Source organism: Ostrinia furnacalis, unplaced genomic scaffold (assembly GCF_004193835.3).
Source record: "Ostrinia furnacalis isolate ACB-3 unplaced genomic scaffold, ASM419383v2 OfSCF4102, whole genome shotgun sequence".
In the NCBI taxonomy this organism is placed as follows: Eukaryota; Metazoa; Arthropoda; class Insecta; order Lepidoptera; family Crambidae; genus Ostrinia; species Ostrinia furnacalis.
In genome coordinates, this window is record NW_021134341.1 from 819,009 (window position 1) to 845,919 (window position 26,911).

At 42.3% G+C, this 26,911-nt stretch overlaps 1 protein-coding gene across 1 annotated transcript; it reads left to right on the forward strand.

The window, feature by feature from the left end:
- The first annotated feature begins 900 nt into the window (after positions 1–900).
- Positions 901–26,911, forward strand: LOC114358711 (uncharacterized). The gene is made up of 16 exons (XM_028312744.1): positions 901–1,177; positions 12,407–12,624; positions 17,151–17,397; positions 18,323–18,466; positions 19,393–19,564; positions 20,056–20,216; positions 20,871–21,077; positions 21,406–21,476; positions 21,583–24,572; positions 24,653–24,785; positions 24,876–25,001; positions 25,233–25,418; positions 25,493–25,658; positions 25,771–25,979; positions 26,180–26,427; positions 26,698–26,911. Exons 1-16 carry the CDS (start codon positions 1,101–1,103, stop codon positions 26,884–26,886), a joined length of 5,544 nt encoding a protein of 1,847 aa, XP_028168545.1. The 5' UTR covers positions 901–1,100; the 3' UTR covers positions 26,887–26,911.

Genomic DNA, 26,911 nt, shown 5'->3' on the forward strand with positions numbered 1-26,911 from the left:
TAGCATTGCACCAAATATGCATAATGCATGCAACATTTTTCAGTGCGTTTGGTTTTTCAGGAATACTTAAAGTTATAAAATTCATAAACCAAACATGTACTTACCTATGTAATTATTTCCACGAGACCCATGACAATTTAAAATTAATACCGATTGATTTGACGTGACAAAAATATTGTTTCTAAAAGCGGCGTCCACGTGACCGAATACTGAAAATACCCCGGCGGTGTGCCGGCGGTCTCCGCCGGAGCCGGCGACGAGTGGCGGCCCGGCCTTTATGGAGCCATAAAACATCAAATCTCGCAGCAAAGGTCGAGTCGCGGCCCGAACCTCAGACAGGTGTTCATAAAATGGCGACATAGGAGGCCCGCGGTCGCCGGGGGGCTCGGCCCCCTGACCTTTGCGAGTCCCGCGAGCGTAATCGCGCCGCATTACCGCGCGGCATATCCCAGGTCTTATAACATCGGGGTTTTCCTCGAGTGCATATTGGTGCATCGCACACGGGCTAACGGCAACGCAGCCTGAACTGGCTTTTGAACATGGTGAAATTGATAGTAGTTTCATTGATATTCGCGCCAGTTTCATGAAAAAATTGGTTAGCAATGCGCTAATAATCTACAGTTCGCGTAGCGTCGTCGCTGAAAAGTATTTTTCCAAAAGTTGCGTCATGAAAATCGCCTGAAAAATATATGCTAACGCAATTGATTGTATCTTTGAGAAAAGGTTTTATTTCGGACACCTCGTGTGAGAGTGGCCTTAGGGATTATCGCGAGCACCTGGCTAGGTGGGCAGGGCGCCGCGCACTGCTGCAGGCGCGGGCCGCGGCGGCGCGCCGGCCACGCGCATGCGCCGTGAGCGAGTCGAAAATGAATTCCTAGTTCCCGCACTGTGAGCCGCGCGCCCGACGCCGCCGCCGTGTCGCGAACCGTGCACCGGGACCGCACCCGAGCCCCGAGCGAGCCGAGACACCGGGTGTGGCCGTGACCAGTGCAGTGCGTGTAGTGGAGTGCCCATGCGGTGAGATGCGGCCCGGCGGCTGCTAGCGGCAGCGGCATGGCGCGCCGCGCCGCCCGCGCCCGCGCCCCGACCACACACGCACCATGACCGACCTGCAAGCCACCTTCGAGTTCTCCGTAGAACTCTACAAGTTCTACAATGTCGACCTCTTCCAGAGAGGGTGAGGGTCTTCATACTTCCAGATAGCAGCTCGATTAAATTTCTGCCACCAATCAAGGCACGGATGCGCAGCGGTTAGACGTCGATCAGCGCCGGATATTGTGCGAATGTCAATACTAATCTCACGCAAGCCAAATCCCTGCGATCTCCTTATCAAAACGGCTGACATCAATTGTCTGTGACGTACGAAAGCTTTGAGGAACGAAGATAAAGTCGTATTATTTGCTATCACTTGTGATTACTCTTGCTAAACAATATTATGTAGGTAGGGGATCTAAAAAATATCATTTGGAATTTATTTCACCGGTATTTTATTTTCTTGGATCGTTAGATAACACTAACTTAAACCAGGAAAAACCAATTACAATTGAATTAAAGCTGCGTGNCTTGCGTGAATACAATTAAAAGAAGCAGCACATGTTTGGGCCTTTGCGCAAAATAGCCAATCAATCAAATTCAGTACAATGCATTGGTATGTAACTGCGGTATTTGGGCTATGTGCCCGACACATAATATGTGCTAACCCAGTTTTTCAAGTTACATAATGGGTGTACGACAACACACAATAAGAAACCCTGGGGTGTCCGATTTCTTGCGACGAACAGTACAAGTATATGGAGCTGTCACAATTAGTTTGTGATACAAACTAGAAGTATAACAACTCAGGGGAGAAGATATCACTCCATTAATAAACGAAGAATGCCGAAGGGACTATTAGGAGATTAAAACCTTTATAGCTCAGCTAATTGGAACACGCCTAACATAATTGAACGTGACTATTGACTATTTTATACTATTGAAAGCTACCTTTAATTACTGAACTTGTTGTGTTGAAGTAATGAATGGAAATCAGCACACAATTTTGATGAACACATTGTTACATTTTCATAAATCAAACTTCTTTTCTGTAGAGTAGATAGGTAATTTTAAGCCTACCTAAGTACCTATTGTTATAATTTATTCGTTGATAGGCTTCGACAATATGAAAAATTTTAAAAATTGGCATTTTCCCGTTGGGATGAAAACTGCAGAAAAGCTTTCCAACGAGGTTAAAAAATTACTCGTAATATGAGCACGTGCTCGTTCAATTATCTGATAAAATGTAAATGGCTGAATTGAGTTGTGTCAGTGACAGAAAAATCGCACTAAGCTGAAAAAAATACGCGGAAAATGAGAGGCAAAGGCATTAAAACTGAAAATACTGAAATGCACTATAAATGTTTTCCTTGTTCAGGAAAAAGCAAAGGCATACGCCATACAGCCGATTGCATTGCCAATTCTCTATGCTCCGTTTTACATTCTACGTTATTTAAAATAAAATGTGTAAACGTAGTTACATCTTCAAATATCTTTAAATACCTGTTTAATTTATGTTTCATATTTACATATTATCTACACTTAGAACCTTCGCTCACATAATATTATTGTGTGTCTCAATAATAGCTCAATTTGGCATCCCACTGCAGCGTTTAATCCTTCTTCGAGCGTCATTAGGCTGCAGCTTAGCACTTAGCTGGTATTAATTAAATAGGCCTATCCATCACACTATCGATATCAATTATGGAGGTGTTCGCAGCTATTTAAACACGATAGATAACTATTATGATAATAATATGAATGGTGATGTTTGTCACCATTTGTTAAATATTTTAGCTTTGCCCGTCGCTTCAGCCGCGTGGTTTTTAGCGTATCATTCCGAAAGCCTTTTAATGCGACTTGCAGTCTTTATTTGTACGTAAAGATTAAATGAATTTCTTGAGAATATAGGTAGGTATTATGAACAGTTTATGATTTTTTTGCAGGTAAAAGTAATCTTAACCGACGACATCATAAAGGTAGCAGGAAGGCGCTGGACGCAGGACGCTAACAACCTGTCAACATCATTGTGGGAGGCCTATGTTCAGCAGCAGTCCTATGACTAAAATGATGATGATGAGGAAGTAATCGTTGGAACTACTAAAACGATTTTGAATATTCTTTAGCCAGTAGAAAGCTGCATCATAGCATAACCAATATTTCTGCTGTTTCAATGAAATGGAAAAGGAAAGCTCCAAACTTTGTTGCACCAAAAAAGCTTCTACAATGCGCAATGTTGTTTGAGCGTTACATGACGTGAGGATCCCGGTATACTATCAGTACTTATGGATCCCAGAGGAACTGACGTGGGCACTTCACGCGTCAGAATATGAAAACACGTGTAGAACATCCTTTCGTGCGGCTTTGTTGATTAAAACGTTTTTACATTTGTGAAGGTGGACGTAGTTATACCTATAATATTTTAAAACGTGGACGTAGTTAGATGTGAAGTTTTAAACAATTTTAACAAACATAGACAATGACATAATGTAGCTTGAAATGATCATTATTTTGATTTAGGTATTTACACGTGAAATCATTAATTAACAAAGTTGTAAGTAAGTACAGTCAGCGCAGTCAGCGTCAAATAGTTCGTGACACCTAAAGTTGCCTATAACTTGGCAACACGTCTTTGTTACAATTGGAATAAGGTTATGTTGTCAACTTTTCGGCTACTTTGGGTGTCACGAAGTATTTGACGCTGACTGTATACTAATTAACATGAATCTTATAAAATTGACAAGCCGGAGTTATTTGAAATAAAAATCTAGGTAGGTATATTATATTTTTAATTCTTATTATTCGTTGGCTTACTTGGTCTTTAAAAAAACCTCTAGCTTAAATTTAAACATTTCTGCAAGTTAAAAAACTAATACAATTTGGAAAAGTCTTAGATGGTGTAGGTTCAATTTACGTTTGGCTTTTTATGTTTTTCTTTATTGTTATGGCCATTCATGTCAACAGACCATTAGGCGGGACTATTTGAGAACATTCGCGAGTTGTTTGTTCGTCCAATAACAAAAAGAGCTGTAAACTTTGCCATTCCTTGTAAATGTCGTGTCATACCGCAATTATTGTTTAGGTATGATAACAATGAAGCTATTTACAAAAGTATTTTAGACGTTTTTTCATTACATTCAGTGTTATAAATACTAGGTGTACCTACACAACACTCAATGAATCCGAATGTCAAGCGATTTATTAGCGTGGACAAATTAAATACCATTATTAGTACGTAGGCCCTTTTCGGGACATTTACACGCGTCAAAAATAAGTAAGTACGAGTTGATATACCTACCTATAAATTGCTCTACTCAACTTCTGGACAAAATATCGCCTGGTGCTGAAAAGAAGTGGGTAGGAGAAACCTGGTCACCTATATATCAACCACTCCCATTTACAAATTATTAAAATAAACAGATATATTTGCAACAAACGCAAACTTAACAAAGAAAAAAACCTTATTGTTTACTCAGCCACTCGTTTATTTACAGACAAGACTAAACAGGTTAAATCTATGCACTCTGTTCCTTCCTTTATAGTACCATTAAGGGTAAAGAAAAACATGCTACTTTGTAATATTGCAATATTCGTGATCGCCCAGCCAATAACGTAAGTGGATTTTATGTAATTCACTAAAAGCCAATAAACATAAGTAGGCCAATCATTAATACTTGTAAACTTATAGAATAAAGCAATAAAGGTTCAATAAAGTATTTTTTATTTTTTTCATTGATACTCTAACACACTCTAGTTGTAGTCTTTTTTATTTGATTTGACATCAATGATCATTCGGTAGACTTTGAAAAAGAACTTACAAATGGCTTAAAACATAGATATACAAAACTTAGGCTGAGTTGCACCAGCTGACTCTAACGGTAACTATTAACAATAACCGGTGTTTTTGTATGGAGTTGACAGATTTTTGACGTTTGTTAAAGTTAAAGTTAGATGGTGCAACTCAGCCTTAATCTGTGGGCCAAAAACCTGAGCCCCGATTACGCTAATTTTTAACGTCTCCAATACAGACGCGCTTCTTCGATTCTGCGATACGATTGGTCAAAATTAGCGTAATCTCTGGTTTTGACAGCCAAAAAAAATATCTCAATTGACTCAGTGATATCCGTACCGGTATTATGTAACGTGGAGGTCCAATAAAACATTTAAAAATAAAAAAACGGTAACGATTTTAAAAATGGAACCGAACGAATCGCGGGCAAGACCTACACTACAATAAGGGCTTTAAAGTTTAATGCGCTCGTTCCCTCTCCCCATATATGTCGAGTGCACGCAAATTACAACAGCACGGTAATACTATCTATACAGTATTCCAACTCGGCCATATTTTTGAAATAAATGTCAACAGCCGCGCTGCCGTCTATAAGCTAAAAGGCCGCTAAATGACATTTGGTCATTTTTCACTTTTTTAATGTAAAGGTAATAAAAAAAAATTCTCTATCGATCTGTCTAGGAACGGTTATTCTATCTTTTACCGTTCTCAAGATATTTTTTTTCAAAAGGCAGCTAAATACAAAAAACAAAAACCTTACATCGCTTAAAGGTCGTTAAACGGCACAACTAGATTAGAAGGCAGCTATACTACTTTAACGTTTGGATCGATTGAACATTCTTATTATCAATGCTNTATCCGGCGCCGGGTACCCGGTCGTGAATGTATGGGCATGCCGGATTAATTACGCCGGAACATGTGAAAGCTACGTACCATGCCCATACACTTCACCACCGGGTACCCGGCGCCGGATAGCCGGCAACCGGAACGTGTGAAAAGGCACTAACGGTAAGTGTTTTTGTATGGAGTTTGACAGATTTTTGACGTTTGTTAAAGTTAGATGGTGCGACTCAACCATAATCTGTGGACAAAACATGGTTTTGACAGCTCTAAAAAGTATCTCAATTGACTCAGTGATATCCGTACCGGTATTAAGTAACGTAGCGGTCCAATAAAACGTTTAAAAATAAAAAAGCGGTAACGATTTTAAAAATAGAACCGAACGAATCGCGGGCAAGACCTAGCACTATAATAAGGGCTTTAAAGTTTAATGCGCTCGTTCCCTCTCCCCATATGTTGAGTGCACGCAAATTACAACGGCCTGCCAACTGCGAGCGAGCCCCTAATTGGCACTTGTTAAAGTCTTATTGATCACGAAGCATTTTTGTAATTGATTTCTGCCGTTTATTGTCCAGCTGATGATTTGTAATGACAGGGTTTTTACTTTTTACAGTTGATTGCACACAAAAACAAAAGTAAGGAACCCATCGAAATTAAAAGAAAGTCGGTCAAACCATTTTAAAATTAAATTCCAAAAGTTACAGACTTAAAATGGTATAGGTACTTATTGTTACTTTTTTGTAAAACTGCACCATAATGTCTCTACATAGTCTCTCCATTTAAGTATAATTATTATGTAAGTATCCTGTCACCATGATCAGCTGAAAGAAAACCCGGGTTATGTTTCATACTAGGTGCGAACCAAAGATACTACATAGTATTAGTAAGCTAACCTAAGCTCTAGTAGAGTTATTTAATTTTATTTGTAGGTACTTTTTCAAATAACAACATCATTTCGTCCATTTGCGATGACAGTGTGGTGACATCTCGAACTAATAGCTGTGCTAATAGTCACACTGTCATCGCAAAAGGACAATTTGTGACCGTCTTTCCATTGCTCGTTGTGCGACTCGGAGTCTCTCAGCAGACTTTTCTGTCAGCGTCGTGGTCTCCATCCCATACACGAAGACCGGCAGTAGATGTACACACTGGTTGAAGATCTTGGTCTTTAGGTGTTGAGCAATTTTCTTAGAGCTCAGAACATGGCTGTTTGCCCCGAATGCCGCCCAAGGTTGTCCGATGCGCCTTCCTACTTCCGCGACCTGATTTTCAGAATCTAGAGTGATTTAGTAACTTAGATAGATATAGTGGTCGACCAATTCTACAGGTAGGACGTGATTTTTCGCGTTTTCAATGTTCGTCATGATTTTGGTTGCTGCTTGGCGTTTCCCTATAAGATCACAAAAGGAACGAGTGGATCAGAGAAAAGACGGGGGTTAGCGACGTGGTAGAAGTGATTAAGAGCCGTAAATGGAGATGGGCAGGGCACATTGCAGGATCGCTGGGCCAGAAATACCCTGGAGTGGAGACTCCGCAACAACACCCGCGGCAGGGGAAGACCGCCTAAACGGTGGACAGACGATATCCGGCAACAGGCTGGAGTGAACTGGATGCGTATGGCAAGGGACAGAAGTCGGTGGAGGGTTGAAGAGGAGGCCTATGTTCGAAGAAGGCGAACCCGAAGGCTGCTATAGATAGATAGATTATTAACCGATTGGGAAACCATTTATTTTATCAGAAGTAACTTTCTACATGTCTTTTGACGTATCTATCAACATAAACTAATCTAAAATGCGCTCAGCAAAACAATGTACTAAATATCAAACGGCCGAAACGTTTGAGTCTGAAATCCCTCGCCACTCTATTTTTCATGGAGCAAGGTTACGTTGTACTTACTACGTGTCTAATTTTAACTCTACTGTGTTTGTAATGTTATGCTTACGTGTGAGTCTTTATAAACGCTTTTTTCTTCATGAGGAAAAATGTACTTATAAGTTTTCAGCAATAGAGGCAATATTATGTTTACAAACACCTCACAACGAAATAATTATTAGGTATTGACGGAATTGCTATCATGTGTTAGTGTTAGTGACTATGAAAGTTTAAAACAATAATATCCTTACAACGAGTTTTCATAAAGCTGTTTTCCATTAACATCCATTAATGCCCATCAGCCCACAACAAAATTACTTTACAAAATTTGGTTTCACAATAAAAACTAATATAAGCTGTTAGAACTTAATCTTAGATCCATACCATAATAAAATCCTAGTACCTAAATAGAGTACTAAATAAAAAACAAATAAAACATTGGGTTAGTTACGGCGAAAACATAAGTGGCATCATAAGCAATTGTAGGTACTTACTGATGGAATAACAATCGTGCTATTACAGCCTTACTTTGATTAACAAAATGTAGTCAAATCAACAACATGAAAATACCATGTCCAATCCACTGAATGTGTGAAAAAACTCTACTACCGTTTACATCTGAAGGTAAAGCTTTGCTAGTCTCTTAAACAGTTTATTTCTAGAACCTAGCCGTATTTACGGGACACGTGTGCTTTGTAAAGGCACATCACACCACAATTCATTTACACCTGTCGTATGTCGACCCAAATCAATTTACAGTTTGTTGTACATTTGTTGGGTGTGTGTAGAAATGAGATGTCCGGGAAATATCCGACTTAGATTTAAGGCACAGATTTGGATGGCCAGAGTTGTGGTAACTTTTAATATGCGATTGTATAGAAAATCAATTTCAATTACTCGTAAGTAATCACGAATTTTCTAATGACATCTTTTCCACGTAGTGAAAAGCAAAACTGAAGTAACGCAAAGCTCATACGTCCCAATAGTGACTGAGTTTCTTGCGCTGCTTCTCAGCACTGGCCCATTTATTGCCCTGAAGCAGTGCTAGGATTAATACTGGGACGTGTAAAAATGTTTTTTAAAAGCTTACTTGCAAAAAGAAAATGAGTTTTGAGTTTTACTAACTTTGAATAGAGGTCATCTCGCCACCCAGTACCCTAATAAAAAAAATGCATAGAAACATGATAGATAGGTATTATGTCTAGGTATGTACCTCTCTATACTACACAAAACTAATAATCACAAGAAACATAATATAAATGAACACGACATAGGCGATCTTATCGCTAGGAAGCAATCTCTTTCAGACAACCCAAACAGAACACCTACAATACTCCCTCCAAGTCGGATACTTTTCGGACACCGCCCCAACCCCACAATTCGCCAACGGATATTTCTGCCGTGGACGAGTCCTTTTAATTTCCCGGCCCTTTAGTAGACAAACATAATTATAGCCACTTCTGTCTGTGTACGACTTAATCACGCAATGCTCCCTTTGGTTCTTTGAGAGGTACCTATTTATATGTATCTTTTACTGGTATAAATAAAGAGCAAAGTGTTTTTTTGAAATACCAACCTAATAATGTAAAGGCAGTTCAGATACGTTACAATTGCAGTGCTGCATTAATTTTAGATGCAAATTGGAAAAGCTAGTCGCTAATAGCATCGCCTTTCTCGATATAAAAGCTAATAAAAATAAATAAAAATTCACGATCAAAAATTTTAAGTTCTCAGGCGGGATACATAGGCACACCATGAATATAGGGAATTATGTACAGTCCAAATCTAATAAATAAAATTTTATGTAGTTTAAAATGTTTCACACAAATCGTTATCTTTTCACGGCGCTGAAAACACTTGAAATACTTATGAATAATATTCTTTCGACACCTTGTTATCGTGGAAATAGTGCGCCCTAGATGTTAACAGCTAGCTATAGAGCCATTAAATATTACATTTATTGAGTGCTGTACATTAAACATGAATAACATTACAGTCCCGTTTATTATTCAGTTAATTGCTGTGCGATGACAATTAAACTACAAATCGTATCACGTTTAATACATCCAAAGTCATTATTTAAGAAACGATAGCTTCTAAAGACTACTCGTATTAAGGCATTTTATAATACGAAAGCTGCGAAAGAAGACTACAACAATTACAACAGAATATTACATTAAAAAATATTACAATAGAGTAACATCCAAAGTTACTCGTTTAAGATACTTTTTATACAAACAAATTGATTTTTCGATTAACGTGTAAGGGGAAAATGGGAAAAACCCCAGAATTTCCGGTTTGAAAGAGTCAAGCTCCACGTCATTCAAAACAAAAGCTAGGTAATAACTAATAAATAAACAATATCCCATAAAATATTACCAAATGAAGTAATTTAAGTGACATGTAACAAATTTAATAAAATACAATGGCTGAATAAATGAAGTCTTATAAAGCGTTCCGATGACGCGACGTCTCGATAGAGTTATTCGCCCGTATTCACAAACATTACTATGAGGTCTCACAGTGCGCGTGGACGCACAGGGTAACACACGAACCAATCACAGAGCTCTATTCAACACTGTGCGTTCGATTTCCTGCTCCACTTAAGCAAGCATCGTTTGTAAAAACTGGCGATTGACTCTTTATTATACGAAATAATTTCACTGCGATGACAAATAATATACTCATAAGTAAAAAATACATAAAGTTCAAACTCAATCCATTAGCCATACCAAGCCCAATCCATGAATCCATTCGCGATTAATAGACGCGTTACAAGCGTTTGAATGCGTTTAAACGACAATAAAACGTGCGAACGTGCTCTCTACTCTATGCGCGGAGTGACAACCGGATAAATTGGGAACTGGGTCAGAATCTTGTCCACATGCGTGGGAGTGGCCATTTGGTATTCGTGAATCGTTCTGAAATCTGCGTATATTTTGTATGCAGAGTTAATTTTAAAGAGCCATTAATTAAGACTTATAGCATATGCTGTAATATAAAATATATATATCTTTCCAATTTCCCAGTAAAGTATTATCCCCATGATACCTTCCTTATGAAAGCACATGCTCAAATATAATATGTATAACGTTCCAATTTTCCACTGAGGTATCTTCATGATACCCTAATCATAAGCAATAGGTACTTAAAAAGAAAGAAGTGAGGGTTTCTTCTCCTACGAAATAATAGAAAAAAAACTATCGAACTTCCTAAAACTAGCTTCGCTAGCCTACAGCTACTTACACTAGTATTATAAACGCGAATGCACGAATGTTTTATGTTTATTTTTCTTAATCAGTGAACTATTTTTAGTTAATTTTAGTATTGTCGTACTAAAACTAAAAAATACTTTTGCTAAGAAATAAGAAGTCTTTTCAACAGTTTAGATTTTACGACCGTGTTTTTGATCGCGAGAATGCGATAAAAACTTTTTGTGACGTAACGAACTTTAATACGGGGGCAAAGCCGCGGGCAAAAATTATAATTTTTACTAGCGACCCGCCCAGACTTTGCACAGTTGCAATGGAATTTTCCGGCTTTTCTGCTTTATAATATGCATGTTTTATACCTATAAACCTTCCTCTTGAGTCACTCGTATCTATTAAAAAAAGCGCATCGAAATCCGTTGCGTATTTCTAAAGATCTAAACATATTTACATAGGGACAGACAGCGGAAAGCGACTTTGTTTTATCATATGTAGTGAAGTATAAATAAACTTGCGGTGTATTAGTTTCAATTAATAACACAAATAACATTTCTACAATACATCCACAAACACAGGCCCACAGTCGTTCCTGTCATATAACATACGTAGTGTAGTAACTTACCATACTATGGTATATTTGCCTACTAATATTTTTTTCAGGAGCTTTTCCTTTTCATCCATTGTGTTTTTCATTCGTAAAAACATAATGGCGCTCAACTTTTGCTATAACTAGGAAGGTACCTATTTAAATCCGTATTAAAATAAAATTCAGACAAACAAAATATGGACTTCCCATTTCGAAAGCCGATTTTAATTCTCTTGAACTTTAACCTTTCTGTCTGTGCCTTAACCCTATTATTAGTATCAAAAATTAAGCGTTTGAAACTTTTAGAGCGTGACCTAGGTATCGATCTGGTAATAGTAGACATTTATGGAAGTTTGAGACAACAAGTAAGCTAGCAACCGACGAATAGGGTGACCACACTTTCATATTTTCCAACGTCTTGGTTATCCATGTATTTCCAAATTTACTTAGTTTGTCTGACGAAGACTTTCCTTTGCCTACGCGTGCTTTTAATGGCCTAATATTTTCGGGACTTTTCAAACAAATATGGTAACCCTACTCACGACTCACGAAGAATTTATTTGCATATGAATTCCGAGAACGTGACTTGAGAATTCTTTGCATGAGGGCATAAAGATGGCTACGGCCCAATTGTACGAAAGTTAAATGTTTTTTAATGAGTAATATGTTTATGAAGAATTTAACCTTTAAAAATAGTTTCTGAAATAATTTCTCTGAACTCAGATAGAAAAAAAACGCCCGAAGAAGGCCTTTCGATATTACAACTGTCACATTTTGCCACTTGTCTAGGGCGCCAGGTCCCTATTGTCCCTATTGTCTTCAGAATTTCCCAAGAACTTGTAGGTAACAGCATCGAAATTATATGTATTAGGCCGTGTAAAAGCGTATTTTGAAAGCCTACAAAAATATAGGTATGGCTTTTGCTACCATATTTTGTTATCTGACGATTGTATTTCTGATGGGCATAGCTATTTCTTCATTTCTTTTTTTTAATCATACTAAATACCTGCTTCAAAATAATTACGAATTCTTTTTATAAGAATACTTGTATAATTATGAATATTCTCCCTTTTACAGGTTATACCAGGTGCGCGTGGGGCTCCGCGTGTCGCCGAAAGTGCCGGTCCACATCGAGGCTACCGTATCGAGCGGCAACGGCGCAGCCCGCACCGGCCGGCCTGCCGCCAACGCGTCGCTGGTCGGAGGCCTGGGTGCCTCTCGGGCCTTCCAAATCATGTACCGGAACGAGGAGGTCACGCTGAGGGACATCGTCCATTTTAGAGCGCATTTGCTGGGTATGTGCTGTTTTATAGGGTTCTGAGTTTCTGACAGAGTAGAATAGGAGCAACCATTCTCAGCTTGGACAACTTAAGAGGATTCACGTATAGCTCAAAGTGTCAGCCTACACATTGTGAAGCTACAGTGTCGAGCGCCAACGTGTCGCTTGTCGGGGGTCTGGGTGCCTCTCGGGCCTTCCAAATCATGTACCGGAACGAGGAGGTCACGCTGAGAGACATCGTGCATTTCAGAGCGCATTTGTTGGGTGTGCAGTTTTTTAGTCTCCAGGAGAGTGATAGAATAGGACCAACCACTCTTCCCTTGGATATCATTAGAGGCTCCGCGTATCGCTGAAAGTACCAGTCCATATTGAGGCCATGGTGTCGAGCGGCAACGGCGCAGCCCGCACCGGCCGGCCTGCCGCCAACGCGTCGCTGGTCGGAGGCCTGGGCGCCTCTCGGGCCTTCCAAATCATGTACCGGAACGAGGAGGTCACGCTGAGGGACATCGTCCATTTTAGAGCGCATTTGCTGGGTAAGTGCAGTCTTTTTAGGGTTTGGTAGAGTACCTAGACTAGAATAGGAGCAACCACTCTTTCCTTAGACATCGTAAGAGGATTCACGTATCGCTCAAAGTGTCAGTACACATTGAGGCCACAGTGTCGAGCGCCAACGCATCGCTGGTCAGAGGGCTGGGCGCCTCTCGGGCCTTCCAAGTCATGTACCGGAACGAGGAGGTCACGCTGAGGGACATCGTGCATTTTAGAGCGCATTTGCTGGGTAAGTGCAGTTTTATAGGGTTCTGAGTTTCTGACAGAGTAGAATAGGAGCAACCATTCTCAGCTTGGACAACTTAAGAGGATTCACGTATCGCTCAAAGTGTCAGCCTACACATTGTGAAGCTACAGTGTCGAGCGCCAACGTGTAGTTTTTTAGTCACTCCAGGAGAGTACTTAGAATAAGGCTAGCCACTCTTCCCTTGGATAACGTAAGATGCTCCGCGTGTCGTCCAAAGAGCCGGTCCACATTGAGGCCGTAGTGTCGGGCGCCAACGCGTCGCTCTTTGGAGGCCTGGGAGTCTCTCGGGCCTTCCAAATCATATACCGGAACGAGGAGGTCACGCTAAGAGAAATCGTGCATTTCAGAGCGCATTTGATGGGTACGTGCAGTTTTTTAGTCACTCCAGGAGAGTATTAGAATAGGGCCAGCCACTCTTCCCTTGGATAACGTAAGAGGCTCCGCGTGTCGCCGAAAGTGCCGGTCCACATCGAGGCTACCGTATCGAGCGGCAACGGCGCAGCCCGCACCGGCCGGCCTGCCGCCAACGCGTCGCTCGTCGGGGGCCTGGGTGCTTCCAGGGCCTTCCAAATCATGTACCGGAACGAAGAGGTCACGCTGAGGGACATCGTGCATTTTAGAGCGCATTTGCTGGGTACGTGCAGTTTTTTTAAGGTTCAAGATTAGAATAGGAGCAAACACTCTTCCCTTGGACATCGTAAGAGGCTTCGCGTGTCGTCAAAAGTGCCGGTTCACATTGAGGCCACGGTGTCGAGCGCCAACGCGTCGCTCGTCGGAGGCCTGGGTGCCTCTCGGGCCTTCCAAATCATGTACCGGAACGAGAAGGTCACGCTGAGAGACATCGTGCATTTTAGAGCGCATTTGCTGGGTACGTGCAGTTTTTTAGTCACTCCAGGAGAGTACTTAAAATAGGGCCAACCACTCTTCCCTTGGCTATCATTAGATGCTCCGCGTATCGCTGAAAGTACCAGTCCACATTGAGGCCATAGTGTCGAGCACCGACGTGTCGCTTGTCGGGGGCCTGGGCGCCTCTCGGGCCTTCCAAATCATGTACCGGTACGAGTAGGTCACGCTGAGAGACATCGTGCATTTTAGAGCGCATTTTCTGGGTACGTGCAGTTTTTTAGTCACTCCAGGAGAGTACTTAGAATAGGGCCCTTGGATATCATAGTGTGTTGTAATGTAGTGCATTTCAGAGCGCATTTGCTGCGTACGTGTAGTTTTTAAGGGTTTTGGCAGAGTACCTAGAATAGGACCAAGCACTCTTCCCTTGGACCTCGTAAGAGGCTTCGCTTCTGGTAGAGTACAATAGGAGCAACCACTCTTCTCCTGAATACCTTAAAAGGCGACTAAAGGGAATGTATTTGACCATCAGGCCTTCTCTAACCCTCTATCTACCTTCCTTTCTCTATCCAGTCTGGCCAGGGGAATGTAGACCAAATCCTCCATCTGTATTAATAAATCAGAAAGGATTACAATTGACCACGAAGGAGTTCTNAAACGCCCGAAGAAGGCCTTTCGATATTACAACTGTCACATTTTGCCACTTGTCTAGGGCGCCAGGTCCCTATTGTCCCTATTGTCTTCAGAATTTCCCAAGAACTTGTAGGTAACAGCATCGAAATTATATTAGGCCGTGTAAAAGCGCTTTTTGAAAGCCTAATTACAAAAAATGGCTTTTGCTACCATATTTGGTTAACTGACGATTGTATTTCTGATGGGCATGGCTAATTCTTAAAATACCTACCTATTTCAAAATAATGATTTTTTTATATGAATACTTGTATTATTATGAATATTCTCCCTTTTACAGGTTATACCAGGTGCGCGTGGGGCTCCGCGTGTCGCCGAAAGTGCCGGTCCACATCGAGGCTACCGTATCGAGCGGCAACGGCGCCGCCCGCACCGGCCGGCCTGCCGCCAACGCGTCGCTGGTCGGGGGCCTGGGTGCTTCCAGAGCCTTCCAAATCATGTACCGGAACGAGGAGGTCACGCTGAGGGACATCGTGCATTTTAGAGCGCATTTGCTGGGTAAGTGCAGTTTTATAGGGTTCTGAGTTTCTGACAGAGTAGAATAGGAGCAACCATTCTCAGCTTGGACAACTTAAGAGGATTCACGTATCGCTCAAAGTGTCAGCCTACACATTGTGAAGCTACAGTGTCGAGCGCCAACGTGTCGCTTGTCGGGGGTCTGGGTGCCTCTCGGGCCTTCCAAATCATGTACCGGAACGAGGAGGTCACGCTAAAAGAAATCGTGCATTTCAGAGCGCATTTGATGGGTACGTGCACTGTGCAGTTTTTTAGTCACTCCAGGAGAGTATTAGAATAGGGCCAGCCACTCTTCCCTTGGATAACGTAAGAGGCTCCGCGTGTCGCTGAAAGTACCAGTCCACATTGAGGCCATAGTGTCGAGCACCAACGCGTCGCTGGTCGGAGGCCTGGGTGCCTCTCGGGCCTTCCAAATCATGTACCGGAACGAGGAGGTCACGCTGAGAGACATCGTGCATTTTAGAGCGCATTTGCTGGGTACGTGCAGTTTTTAGTCACTCCAGGAGAGTACCTAGAATAGGGCCAGCCACTCTTGCCTTGGATAACGTAAGGGGCTCCGCGTGTCGTCAAAAGTGCCGGTGCACATCGAGGCCACAGTATCGAGTGGCAACGGAGCCGCCCGCACCGGCCGGCCAGCCGCCAACGCGTCGCTCGCCGGAGGCCTGGGAGCCTCTCGGGCCTTCCAAATCATGTACCGGAACGAGGAGGTCACGCTAAAAGAAATCGTGCATTTCAGAGCGCATTTGATGGGTACGTGCAGTTTTTTAGTCACTCCAGGAGAGTACTTAGAATAGGGCCAGCCACTCTTCCCTTGGATAACGTAAGAGGCTCCGCGTGTCGTCCAAAGTGCCGGTCCACATCGAGGCTACCGTATCGAGCGGCAACGGCGCTGCCCGCACCGGCCGGCCTGCCGCCAACGCGTCGCTGGTCGGAGGCCTGGGTGCCTCTCGGGCCTTCCAAATCATGTACCGGAACGAGGAGGTCACGCTAAGAGAAATCGTGCATTTCAGAGCGCATTTGTTGGGTGTGCAGTTTTTTAGTCTCCAGGAGAGTGATAGAATAGGACCAACCACTCTTCCCTTGGATATCATTAGAGGCTCCGCGTATCGCTGAAAGTACCAGTCCATATTGAGGCCATGGTGTCGAGCGGCAACGGCGCTGCCCGCACCGGCCGGCCTGCCGCCAACGCGTCCCTCGTCGGGGGCCTGGGAGCCTCTCGGGCCTTCCAAATCATGTACCGGAACGAGGAGGTCACGCTGAGGGACATCGTGCATTTTAGAGCGCATTTGCTGGGTACGTGCAGTTTTCTTAGGATTTTGGCAGAGTACAATAGGAACATCCATTCTACCCGTGAATAGTCTCGGTCCACTAATAGGCCACAGTGTCGAGCGCTAACGTGTCGCTCGTTGGAGGCCTGGGTGCTTCTAGAGCCTTCCAGATTATGTACCGGAACGAGTCCATTTACTGGGTGCAGTTTTTTTTGGATTCTGGTAGAGTAGAATAGGAGCAACCACTCTTCCCCTGGATACCGTAAAAGGCGACTAGAGTGAATGTATGTGACCATCAGGTCCTCTAACCAGTCTGGCCAGGGGTGTATAGACCAAATCCTGCATTTGCGTCTATAAATTAAAGATATTTACAACTGACCACGAGGGAGTTCTAAATCCCCAAGTCTTATAAAAACTTTATACTTCCAGTCGACAGCCGAAACTTGAAGGAGTCACTAGAACGGGCAGAATGGAGCCTCGGCGTGGAGCTATGGTGCAGCGAGGGGGCGCAGTCCGGCACCCTCGCGCCGGTCATCTGCCGGGTGCTAAAACTGCATTTCCAGCCGGCCCAGGGTCTGCACTACCACCTGCCGGTGCTATTCGACTACTTCCACCTCTCGTCTGTCTCCATCACCATCCACGCGAGTCTGGTTGCTTTGCATCAGCCCTATATCAAGTGAGTGGATTCAGTAGACTTCTTTCACTTTTTAATCACCACGCCCGTATTCACAAATAGTACTATGAGGTCTCACAGTGTGCGTGGACGCACAGTGTCACACACGGACCACTCACAGAGATCTATTCAACGTTGTGCGTTCGATATTCTGCTTAACTTATGCAAGAATTGTTTGTGAATACAGGCGTCAATATTGTAAGACTAATGAGTTTTACCTGAAATAAAAGTTTGTGATCACGGCACCTCAGTTTTCATAGAGAATTTTAATCTCATAAGTGCACGAAAATAACAATTTTATTACGACGTTTTTATGATACCGTACTTACAAATCATAAAAGACAGATCGAAATATTAATCTAATTTATTTTTATGCATACCAATAAAGGAAAAGCATCATGCATTATGTGCAAAGCTGGTAAGTAACAAAACAATTATTAATCTACTTTCGTTCGTTTCAGCCAAATGACGTCCACTGCTGGACAAAGGCCTCCCCCAAGGTTTTCCACAATGAACGGTCCTGCGCTGCCCGCATCCAGGCTCTTCCCGCGACCTTTACCAGATCGTCGGTCCACCTAGTAGGAGGCCTGCCCACGCTACGTTTTCCAGCCCGTGGTCGCCACTCGAGAACTTTCCTGCCCCAACTTTACCATAGACCAAAAATCTACTTTACCATAGACCAAACTGGCAAAAGAGCTGACTTAATATTATTTTCAAATTCTTACTAATGCTTCAACCACACCCACGCGTGCAGGTCGCCATCGCCGACGCGATCAAAGGCCAATAACAAATCGCGTGAACTGGCATAGGTCGCGCACCTGTCATTGGCTTTTGATCGCGCCGGCGATGGCGATCTGCACGCGTAGGTGTGGTTGAAGCTTGCAGTTTGTAATCCATGTATACCAAAACTATGGTCTATTTTTCCCAGCGCCCCACGATCCAGCAAGCAGTGGGGCAAGCTCATGAAGAGTGCGGGTTCGAACTTCAACACTTCAGGGAGCTTCGACAACGTTCTCTTCGGGGCCACAGCGAAGTGTGCTGGTGGTAATTCCAGCAAGATTGCGCATGCGAGGTTAGTAAGCCAACATAATACGTATATTGTATGCTTATAGTTCTTGCAACTCACGAAGGCGAGTGAGCTATACTTGTGTGTGTAGGTGTACATGCACATAACGATAGTGTAATGTCTATCAAAACATTTGAAAAACGTGCATATAAGCTCACTCGCCTTCGTAAATTGCAACAACTATAGCTACATTCAAAGAACAAACACTTTTATTGATCGTAAGGTGGTGGAAATAGACACGGTATTGGTACTAAACAGTTGGAATCGGGAAAGGTTTATAAACTAGAATACTAATTTGCGTGAACTCGTTTGACTGTAATTTGGGCCAAGTAGCAAAGGAACAAACGTTAATCGGAAACATTACTTTTCGAAAACCTAAATGTCTAAGAGCTATTTTTCGAAAACCTAACTTTCGAAAAATTCAGCTTCAAAAACCTAACTTTTCGAAAACCTAACGTTCGAAAACCTAACTTTTAAAAACCTAACTATCGAAAACCTAACTTCTAAAAACCTAACTTCGAAAACCTAACTTTCGAAAACCTAACTTTTAAAATGTCATCATCATCATCAACAGCCCTTTACAGTCCACTGCTGGACTATGAGCCTCCTCCACTATGGTGGAGGGATTTGCCATAATCTCCACGCTTGGCAGGCGGGTTGGAGATCGCAGTTTAAAAGATTGATGTTTTTCAGAGAGCGCTGCTGCCCATTCTCTGTTTGTTGTGTAGTCCCTAAGTCGCCTCTTACGACACCCGCGGGAAGAGTAGGGGTTGGTGACAAATGTATTCTACTCTGCCGTCACCACACGGCTTTTTAAAATGTACCTAACTGAAAACCCTAATGAAATTAAAAAAAAAACTAGAAGGAAAAAAAGCTTTTGAAAGGCGAATGAGAGTTAGTTCTTTTACTCAATTAGCTCTAAACATTTCCAGACAAGTGCACGCCGAAATCTGCGGCATCCTGCTGGGGTCTCTGGAAGGCCTGCAGAGCGCCCTATCGGTGTGTGGTTCTGCGGGCGTAATGCTGACCCCTGAGGAGTCCACGAACAACTCCGTCGTCGGCGAGGTCGCGCAGAGGCTGCAAGAGTTGAGCGACATCGGCAAGGTGAATTTTAAATGTCTTATTAATATTTTATATTGAACTAACAGCCGCCCGCGACTTCGTACTCGTGGATCCCGTTTTACCCCCTTAGAGGTTTAATTTTGCAAAATCCCGCCTTAGTGAGCAGCTACGTTCTAAAAGAAACCCCCATACAAAATTTGAGACTCCTTGTAGTTTCTGAGATTTCGTGATGAGTGAGTGAGTCTTTCGTTTTTATAGTTATAGATGAGCTAGCGCTTGATCTTACTCAAGGTGCAGATTCTTGTAGAGCCATAATCTAGATGTGTGAAGTTGTGGCTTGAGGGCTTTATGCTTGTGTAAATTTTGGAATAATCTACACACTACACCATGTTTCGTAGGTATCCTGTCCGACACCAAAACCGTTTGGCTATATTTGCAATTATTCCTATTTTATCGCAGACTCTGATTCTTGGTAAAAGTCAGTTACCATTTTCTCTTTAACCTGAGACCCTTACTAGGATTGTATCTTCCAGAAGTCAGAAGCAGGCGAAGAAGAGGAATGGGCTATGGGTGCAGCGCACGATATCGCAAGGCTCTGCGCCGAGGTCACGCTGCGGTGGCGCGCCTTCCTGCACCACGTGACTGACCGGCCCCATGTGCATCATGCTCTTGCTGCTCGTCATCATGCCTTGCGGTAAGAAACATTTATTCTTCTTCATATCCTTTGGAAGGCGAAATATTTCGCTAGACCAGAAATAAGCGGCTATGGGTGCAGCGCACGAGATCGCTCGGCTCTGCGCCGAGGTCACGCTGCGGTGGCGCGCTTTTTCCGGAACCACGTAATCGATAGGCCGCATGTCCACCACGCGCTTGCTGCTCGTCATCATGCATTGCGGTAAGACAAATGAATATCTTTTATTCATAAAGTTTCGATAACAAGCTAAACGACCGAACCAGAACTCTGTCATTTGGATAATAATGGTGAGACTTTATGAACATCTAAATCAAAATCCGGATCCTCGTCGGATGATTCAGCTTTTGCCAGGATTCAGCTTGAAAATATTGTCTGCTTCAGAAGTTTCACGGATGACTTTGCCTACATAACTATCTACTTGTGTAATTTTCACTTCTTTGCTTACCTATACGCTTTAGGCAAAACCAACTGAAAGGACTGATTCGACCCTAAAAACTAGTAATAAAGTTACGGGAATTGGATCTAATCATGGTCTTTATTAATTACTAAGGGTCTTTAGCTCTAAATTATGTCTCAAAATAAATTAATATGCACTAGCATAAAACGTCAAGGAAAAACAAGATCGGACTAGCACCAAACTATTTTTAATTTCAGCATCAAGCGTTTCTCCGAATGCTTCTTCGTGCTGGACAATCCCAGGCACTCGCTCGCCGGCTGCTACGACAGCAACTACCAGTCGTACCAGAGCGTCGGAGAGGCGGCGAGGAGGTCCCGCTACCTAGCCCTCCTGCCTCCTCTGCCGGTGCACTGCATTGCCCTGGACGGGGACCCGCATATCATGCCTATCATCTTTGAGGATAGGTAAGAGATCTAACTGAAAAAACATACTATGTGCCTTATGATCTGTTGCTATATCAGCAATTACCAACCTAGAATTTACGAGTAGATTTGCCACCTATTACTGCATGGATTGCACTCTACTTTCGACAGACAGCTTTGCAGTTGCGAGAAGAAGAAATGATGGTTCTAAGTTCTCAGAAATACGAAATCTTTTTTCTTTGGTTTGAATAATCCAAAACACTTGCTATTCTTCTAACAAAACTATATTATGTCATAACATAATCATTATCACAATGTGTGTAGTATTTTCCTCTACTCGACACTGAAATCAAAACTTTATTGTTTTCAGATATCAAGATACAGCGGAGTTCGCAAGACGTCGTTCCTTTTTAAATTCCAGTGCTAGTAAAGCTGGTAGTGGTAAGTTTTATTTCTACTTTGATATTAAGACTTCCTTCTATAAAATCATCGAACTACCTAATGTAACTAAATAGTTAGTACAAAGAAATCTTTGTACCTTTTTCAGATCCGTTTTTATGCATCGATTCTATGGAATCGTGTGGCTGCAGCAATGTGAGTCCAATCTTGGATTCAAGGAGACCTTCATCAGAAGCTTCAAGAGTTACCCTCACCCTCCCGAAAACAATAATGGATGTTCTAGAACCACAATTTAATGCCCCCAAATCTGGCGAAAGTGTAGTACAAGCTACGCTGACTCTAGCCCCACAAAAATCTGCTCGAGGTTCCCCAAAGCGAGCACTTGTCAAACAAAATGTAGTCGAAATGGCTAAAGCTCACAATAAACAATTGGAATTGACTGGAAGGAATCGATACATAGTGCAAAATAATCAAATTAGTGAAATACAGTTACCTCCAAATAATGCATTTGCATCTTGTCCCATACAACAGGGACAACAACTATCTAGGTATTCAGCATCAACATTATTAGATATGAATACAGCTAAAGGTTCTGCCAATATTTCTCATTCTGGGAGAGACTTAACTGATCCGAATGAGTTTCGACCAAAACGTGAAATAACAAGTGGAGTTAGCACACTGCCTGCTAGACATAGTAAGTCGTTGGATCAGTTAAGAGTCGCACAAATGACGCCACTGAGCAACCCACAAACGCTTGCTAAAACTGTGAAAAATGGTTCAAATTCTTCAGTTAATTATCCCAAATCTTACCATCCACCACAACAAATGAAGCCCACAACTCTTCCGCGAAGTGTGACTACTACGGCATACCCAACAAATACTACCACTAGGTGCCCAAAGGGTGATGACTACAGAAGAAACATTAGTGAATTTAGAGAAAAATACAAGAATCCTTGTCAAGGAATGAACAATGAAGTATTCCACAACGTGGGATATAAGTATGATGGCGTGTCGAAATCGAATCCTAACCAAGTGTACGGTTATACTTTCGGTAATCAGGGTACTCTGCCAGCGAATAATGTTATTCGTAATCCGTTAGAATTTCAAAGAGGCTATAGTGTAAATTTACCCCGTCCTATGTTGCCTCCACGTAATTCTTACCCACCGGTTAGTGGGAAAACTCAAGCGACTGATCAAAGTAACTTAGTTTCTAATAAGCACGTTCATAGGTCAAACTCTACTCACGTGTTCCACCAAAATGCAGAAAATCCTCAGATAGATATTGAGGCAGCTCGAAATCAACTGAGGCATGAACTAAACTACTACCTTCAAAAGGGAGATTGGAGTTACGACTTCAATACAGGCAGTTTAATACAAAACTATCAGAAAAAATCCAGTAAAAGCAGTGATGACAGTGGATTTGTGATGACATTAGACAGAAGCAGTGATTGTACGTCTAAATCTACGTATTCGAAAACTCCACCGTCTACTCCGCATTCAACATTGCCATCAGTAAGGCATAAAAAGAGTCGGTCTAAAGAATCAAAATTAAATAACAGTGGAAAAGAACATTCAAAAGTGAACTCAAGTAGAGACTCACTAAGTAGCCATCATTCTATTAGATCAAGAGATAGCAAATCAGATCGTCAAACATCAAAGTCTGAAAGAAGCACACCCAAATCTGGTAGAGGTACTCCAAAATCTGGCAAAGCTACGCCCAAATCTGGTGGGGTTACGCCTAGGTCTGGCCTGGCTACCCCCAAATCTGGTAGAGCTACTCCAAAATCGGGTGTAGCGACGCCAAAAAGTGGTAGATCAAGTGGAAAACCAGAAAAACGCTCGAAACACAAGCCCTCAGAGAAAATGACACAGTTAATGTCTGAGGCAGCCTCCTCATCTAGTAATGAAAGTATACCATTTGAATTAAGGAGGTTGGAGTCATCTGCAAGTGTGCCCTACAGTCTTGATCATGGTCCTGAATTACTACGCCATTGTCGAAGTGCAGCATCAGTACTAGATGAACCTAATATAAACAACAACTTTGGATCTGAATCACTACCCAATTTAGCACCACCTCCAGCGTTTGAATCGCCACCGTTAGATATAGGAGATAAAGATTTCAAAATATCACCGCCAGAAAATTTCTTGAATAAAGAAGAAAAGAGGAGTAGAAGTTGTTCAACTTCGAGTTTGAGTGAACAAAGTGGATGGGTTTCTAGTGCGCGAAGCTCGGGGCCATCGTCGCCTGATAATGCCAGTTGTCAATTAAATGAAAAATTCATTCCACCAACTACAACCGCCGCTCCTAAAATTCCTTGTCCAAAATATGAAGGCGACGTGATCAAACCGCGAAAAGCTGAAGGTGAGTCAATAAGTGACTTCAAGAGAACTGTACTTAACGGTGAACAGTTACGAGAACGCCTTATGAAACTAGCCGTAAAAGTATCTCAGAATAATTCCAACGAAAAAATAGAATGCTGTGATAAAGAAGTTTGTGAAGAATGTACAATATGTAGCGATTCCATTTGTACAGATAGCCAATGTGAATATAACAAATTAATGCACAGCAATGGAATAGACGCTGGTTGTAATTCGGACACATGTTCAGCGAGTTGCTTCAAGCAATTCTCTGATACAAGTTCAGCAAAAGTCAATCAGAGGCATAACTCGTTTAGCGCTGGGCAGGGAAAATCTTACAGTACTAACATCAAAACTTCAAATGAAGGCTCTGTGAAGAAATCTCAGACCGTAAGCGACAATTTGCATCCTTATATACGCAAAGAGATACAAAGTAAACACCAGCAATTGCAGCAGCAAAAACAACAACTGCAACAACAGCAGCAGCAGCAATTGCAATCAGGAAAGTCAAGCACATTAGATAAAAACAAATTAAGGGAAAGAATAGAATATACGGAGAAATTAATAGCAGCAGAACTTCGAAGTTTAACAGTAGATCGCTCTTGTAAATCTCATAATGGCAAAAAAGTTGCTGGTGGCCCTGTGTCTGCTATACAGAAGTACTCAAATAAAGCCAAGTCCGAGGTGAATTTGTCTAATTTCATGACTGACAATGATTACGAACATTTACCTCCGCCTCAGCAGTTTAGAGATGCTCCACCGCCACCTGATCAATTTAGGGTAAATAAGCCATCTTCTTGGTCAATATTTTTCAATTATTCGATTAGACTAGACTGATGTTTAAATATTTTGCATTTCAGGATCCACCTTCAAAATCTCCAAAACTTAGCAGACAAAGTAGCAAGTCCTCTACTCCTTCGAAGACTCCAAGGAAGCAGCAAACGCAGCCTTCGCCTTTACAACTAGACAATCCATTGTATCATGTTTGTGAAGGTAAGTAAACCTGGTTAAATTCATGGTACCTACTCGTAAACTTTATTCTCGCTTCTGCAACTAACACACTAACCCTTGCCTTTGCGTCAGGAATTATGGAGAGGCGAAAACTGAGATCACACCAGTCGGTGAACTCGTCTTCCAGCACGCCGGCAGGCACCCTGAACAAAAGTCAGAGTACCGGTGAACTGGCAAGCAGAAACGATAATGGAAATGGTAAATTACCTAATATTTGCTACAATGTTATTCTCTACCCCAATTATGACAATTATCAAATCACAGTATTTTTGTCACCGCATAAAGCTTTGTAACATGATTCACAGGCACCTTTGACTTGCTGCTATCAGCTTTTCCCTCCTCTTCAGTCCATAATGTTTCGAATTGTTTTATTTATAAAACATAATATGACTGTGAGACTGGCCTTAACCGAACTGTCTATGTTTGCAGAACGTGAGAGCAACCTCGTCAGTATCTTTGGATTGGCGGAGTCTGAACGTCTCTTCGTGAAGTGCAGAGAAGAATTCAGACAAAGCGTTAAGTACCCTGGTGCCATCTACTCAGACTTTCCCCCTGTAGAGAACTCTTTACCTTACTTCCATATCAGCGATGAATATAGAATGTTCAACACCGAAGGTAAGACCTGAAATTGTCATTAAATAATAAGATTTGAACCAACGAAATTAAAAATATAGGAAACTTGGTTTCAGGGCTGCATCTCATCATTTGCGTACATGGCTTAGATGGCAACGCAGCTGATCTCAGATTAGTCAAGACTTATCTAGAATTGGGTCTGCCTGGAGCAAGATTAGACTTTCTAATGTCAGAGAGGAATCAAGGAGATACGTTTTCAGATTTCGATACTATGACTGATAGGTACGTAACATGCAGTAACGATATAGCCTCTGCTCTGTCATTATAACAATTCCACAAACGACTGCCTACTTAAGACGACTGTGTCATAATGCAACGAAACTTTTCTTCACAGGTTGGTCCAAGAAATTCTTACCCACATACAGAATTCTAGTGAACCAGCTAGAATCAGTTTCGTCGGCCACTCCCTGGGCACGATCATCATCAGATCAGCTCTGGCCAGGCAGCAGATGAAGCCGTTCCTGGGGAAACTGCACACATTCCTGTCGCTTAGTGGACCTCATCTAGGCACGTTATACAACTCCAGTGGCTTGGTGAATGCAGGTATGGTATTTTTGTTGCTAAAACTGTGTGTTTCCATATGTTATTAATGTACAAAATTTAGAGGGGAGAGGGGAGAGCCTGGTCTATGGGAGGGCCTTAAAGAAAAGGGGTAGTCTCTCAAATCAAATCTCTATGATCTTCTCTCAAATCATTTAAAAATGCAGTTTGACTGTCATTGATTGATCATCATTGGTTTTCAGGAATGTGGTTCATGCAAAAGTGGAAGAAATCAGGATCACTCCTTCAGCTTTCCCTCCGCGATGCGTCAGACCCTCGTCGCTCGTTCCTCTACCGGCTCAGCGAGCGGAGTCAACTGCACCAGTTCAAGCATATCCTGCTGTGCGGCTCTGGTCAAGACAGATACGTGCCGTTACACTCTGCCAGGCTGGAGCTGTGCAAGGCTGCTGCTAAGGATACCTCGCTGCTGGGCCAGGCTTATAGAGAAATGGTTAGTAAATAATTAACTTCATTATTGACTAGCTTCTTCCTTGACTTCATCTGCGTAGAGTTCGATAAGCTCGCTTTCGTTCGTAAATTTATTAGGAACCCAGTTGTCACCCTTATATCCATGATGACCTTTTAACTATCTACACTTTACTACCTTTAAATAATTTTTAGAAACATTCCATTCCATCTCTATGCCACCATTGCTTATTGTGATTTTTATAAGTACCTTCTTCACAATAAAAGAAGATCATCCCATCATCTTTTTTTCCAGGTGCACAACATGGTGTCCCCGCTGGCTGCCCGAGCATCAACAGTATCAGTGGTGCGGTACGACGTGCAACACGCGCTCCCGCACACCGCGAGTGCACTAGTGGGCCGCGCGGCCCACATCGCGGCTCTGGACTCCGACCTCTTCATAGAGAAGTTCCTCCTCGTCTCCGCCCTGAAATACTTCCGATGAACGCTAGTCTTTTGTTTGCTTCTTC

What these genes read in the sequence shown, in the direction of transcription:
- LOC114358711 (XM_028312744.1), top strand. Translation starts at nt 1,101, where the DNA reads ATGACCGACCTGCAAGCCACCTTCGAGTTCTCCGTAGAACTCTACAAG. An exon ending in GTCGACCTCTTCCAGAGAGG is followed by an intron (nt 1,178 to 12,406) that starts GTGAGGGTCTTC and finishes TCCCTTTTACAG; the next exon opens with GTTATACCAGGTGCGCGTGG. An exon ending in CCTATCATCTTTGAGGATAG is followed by an intron (nt 21,078 to 21,405) that starts GTAAGAGATCTA and finishes TATTGTTTTCAG; the next exon opens with ATATCAAGATACAGCGGAGT.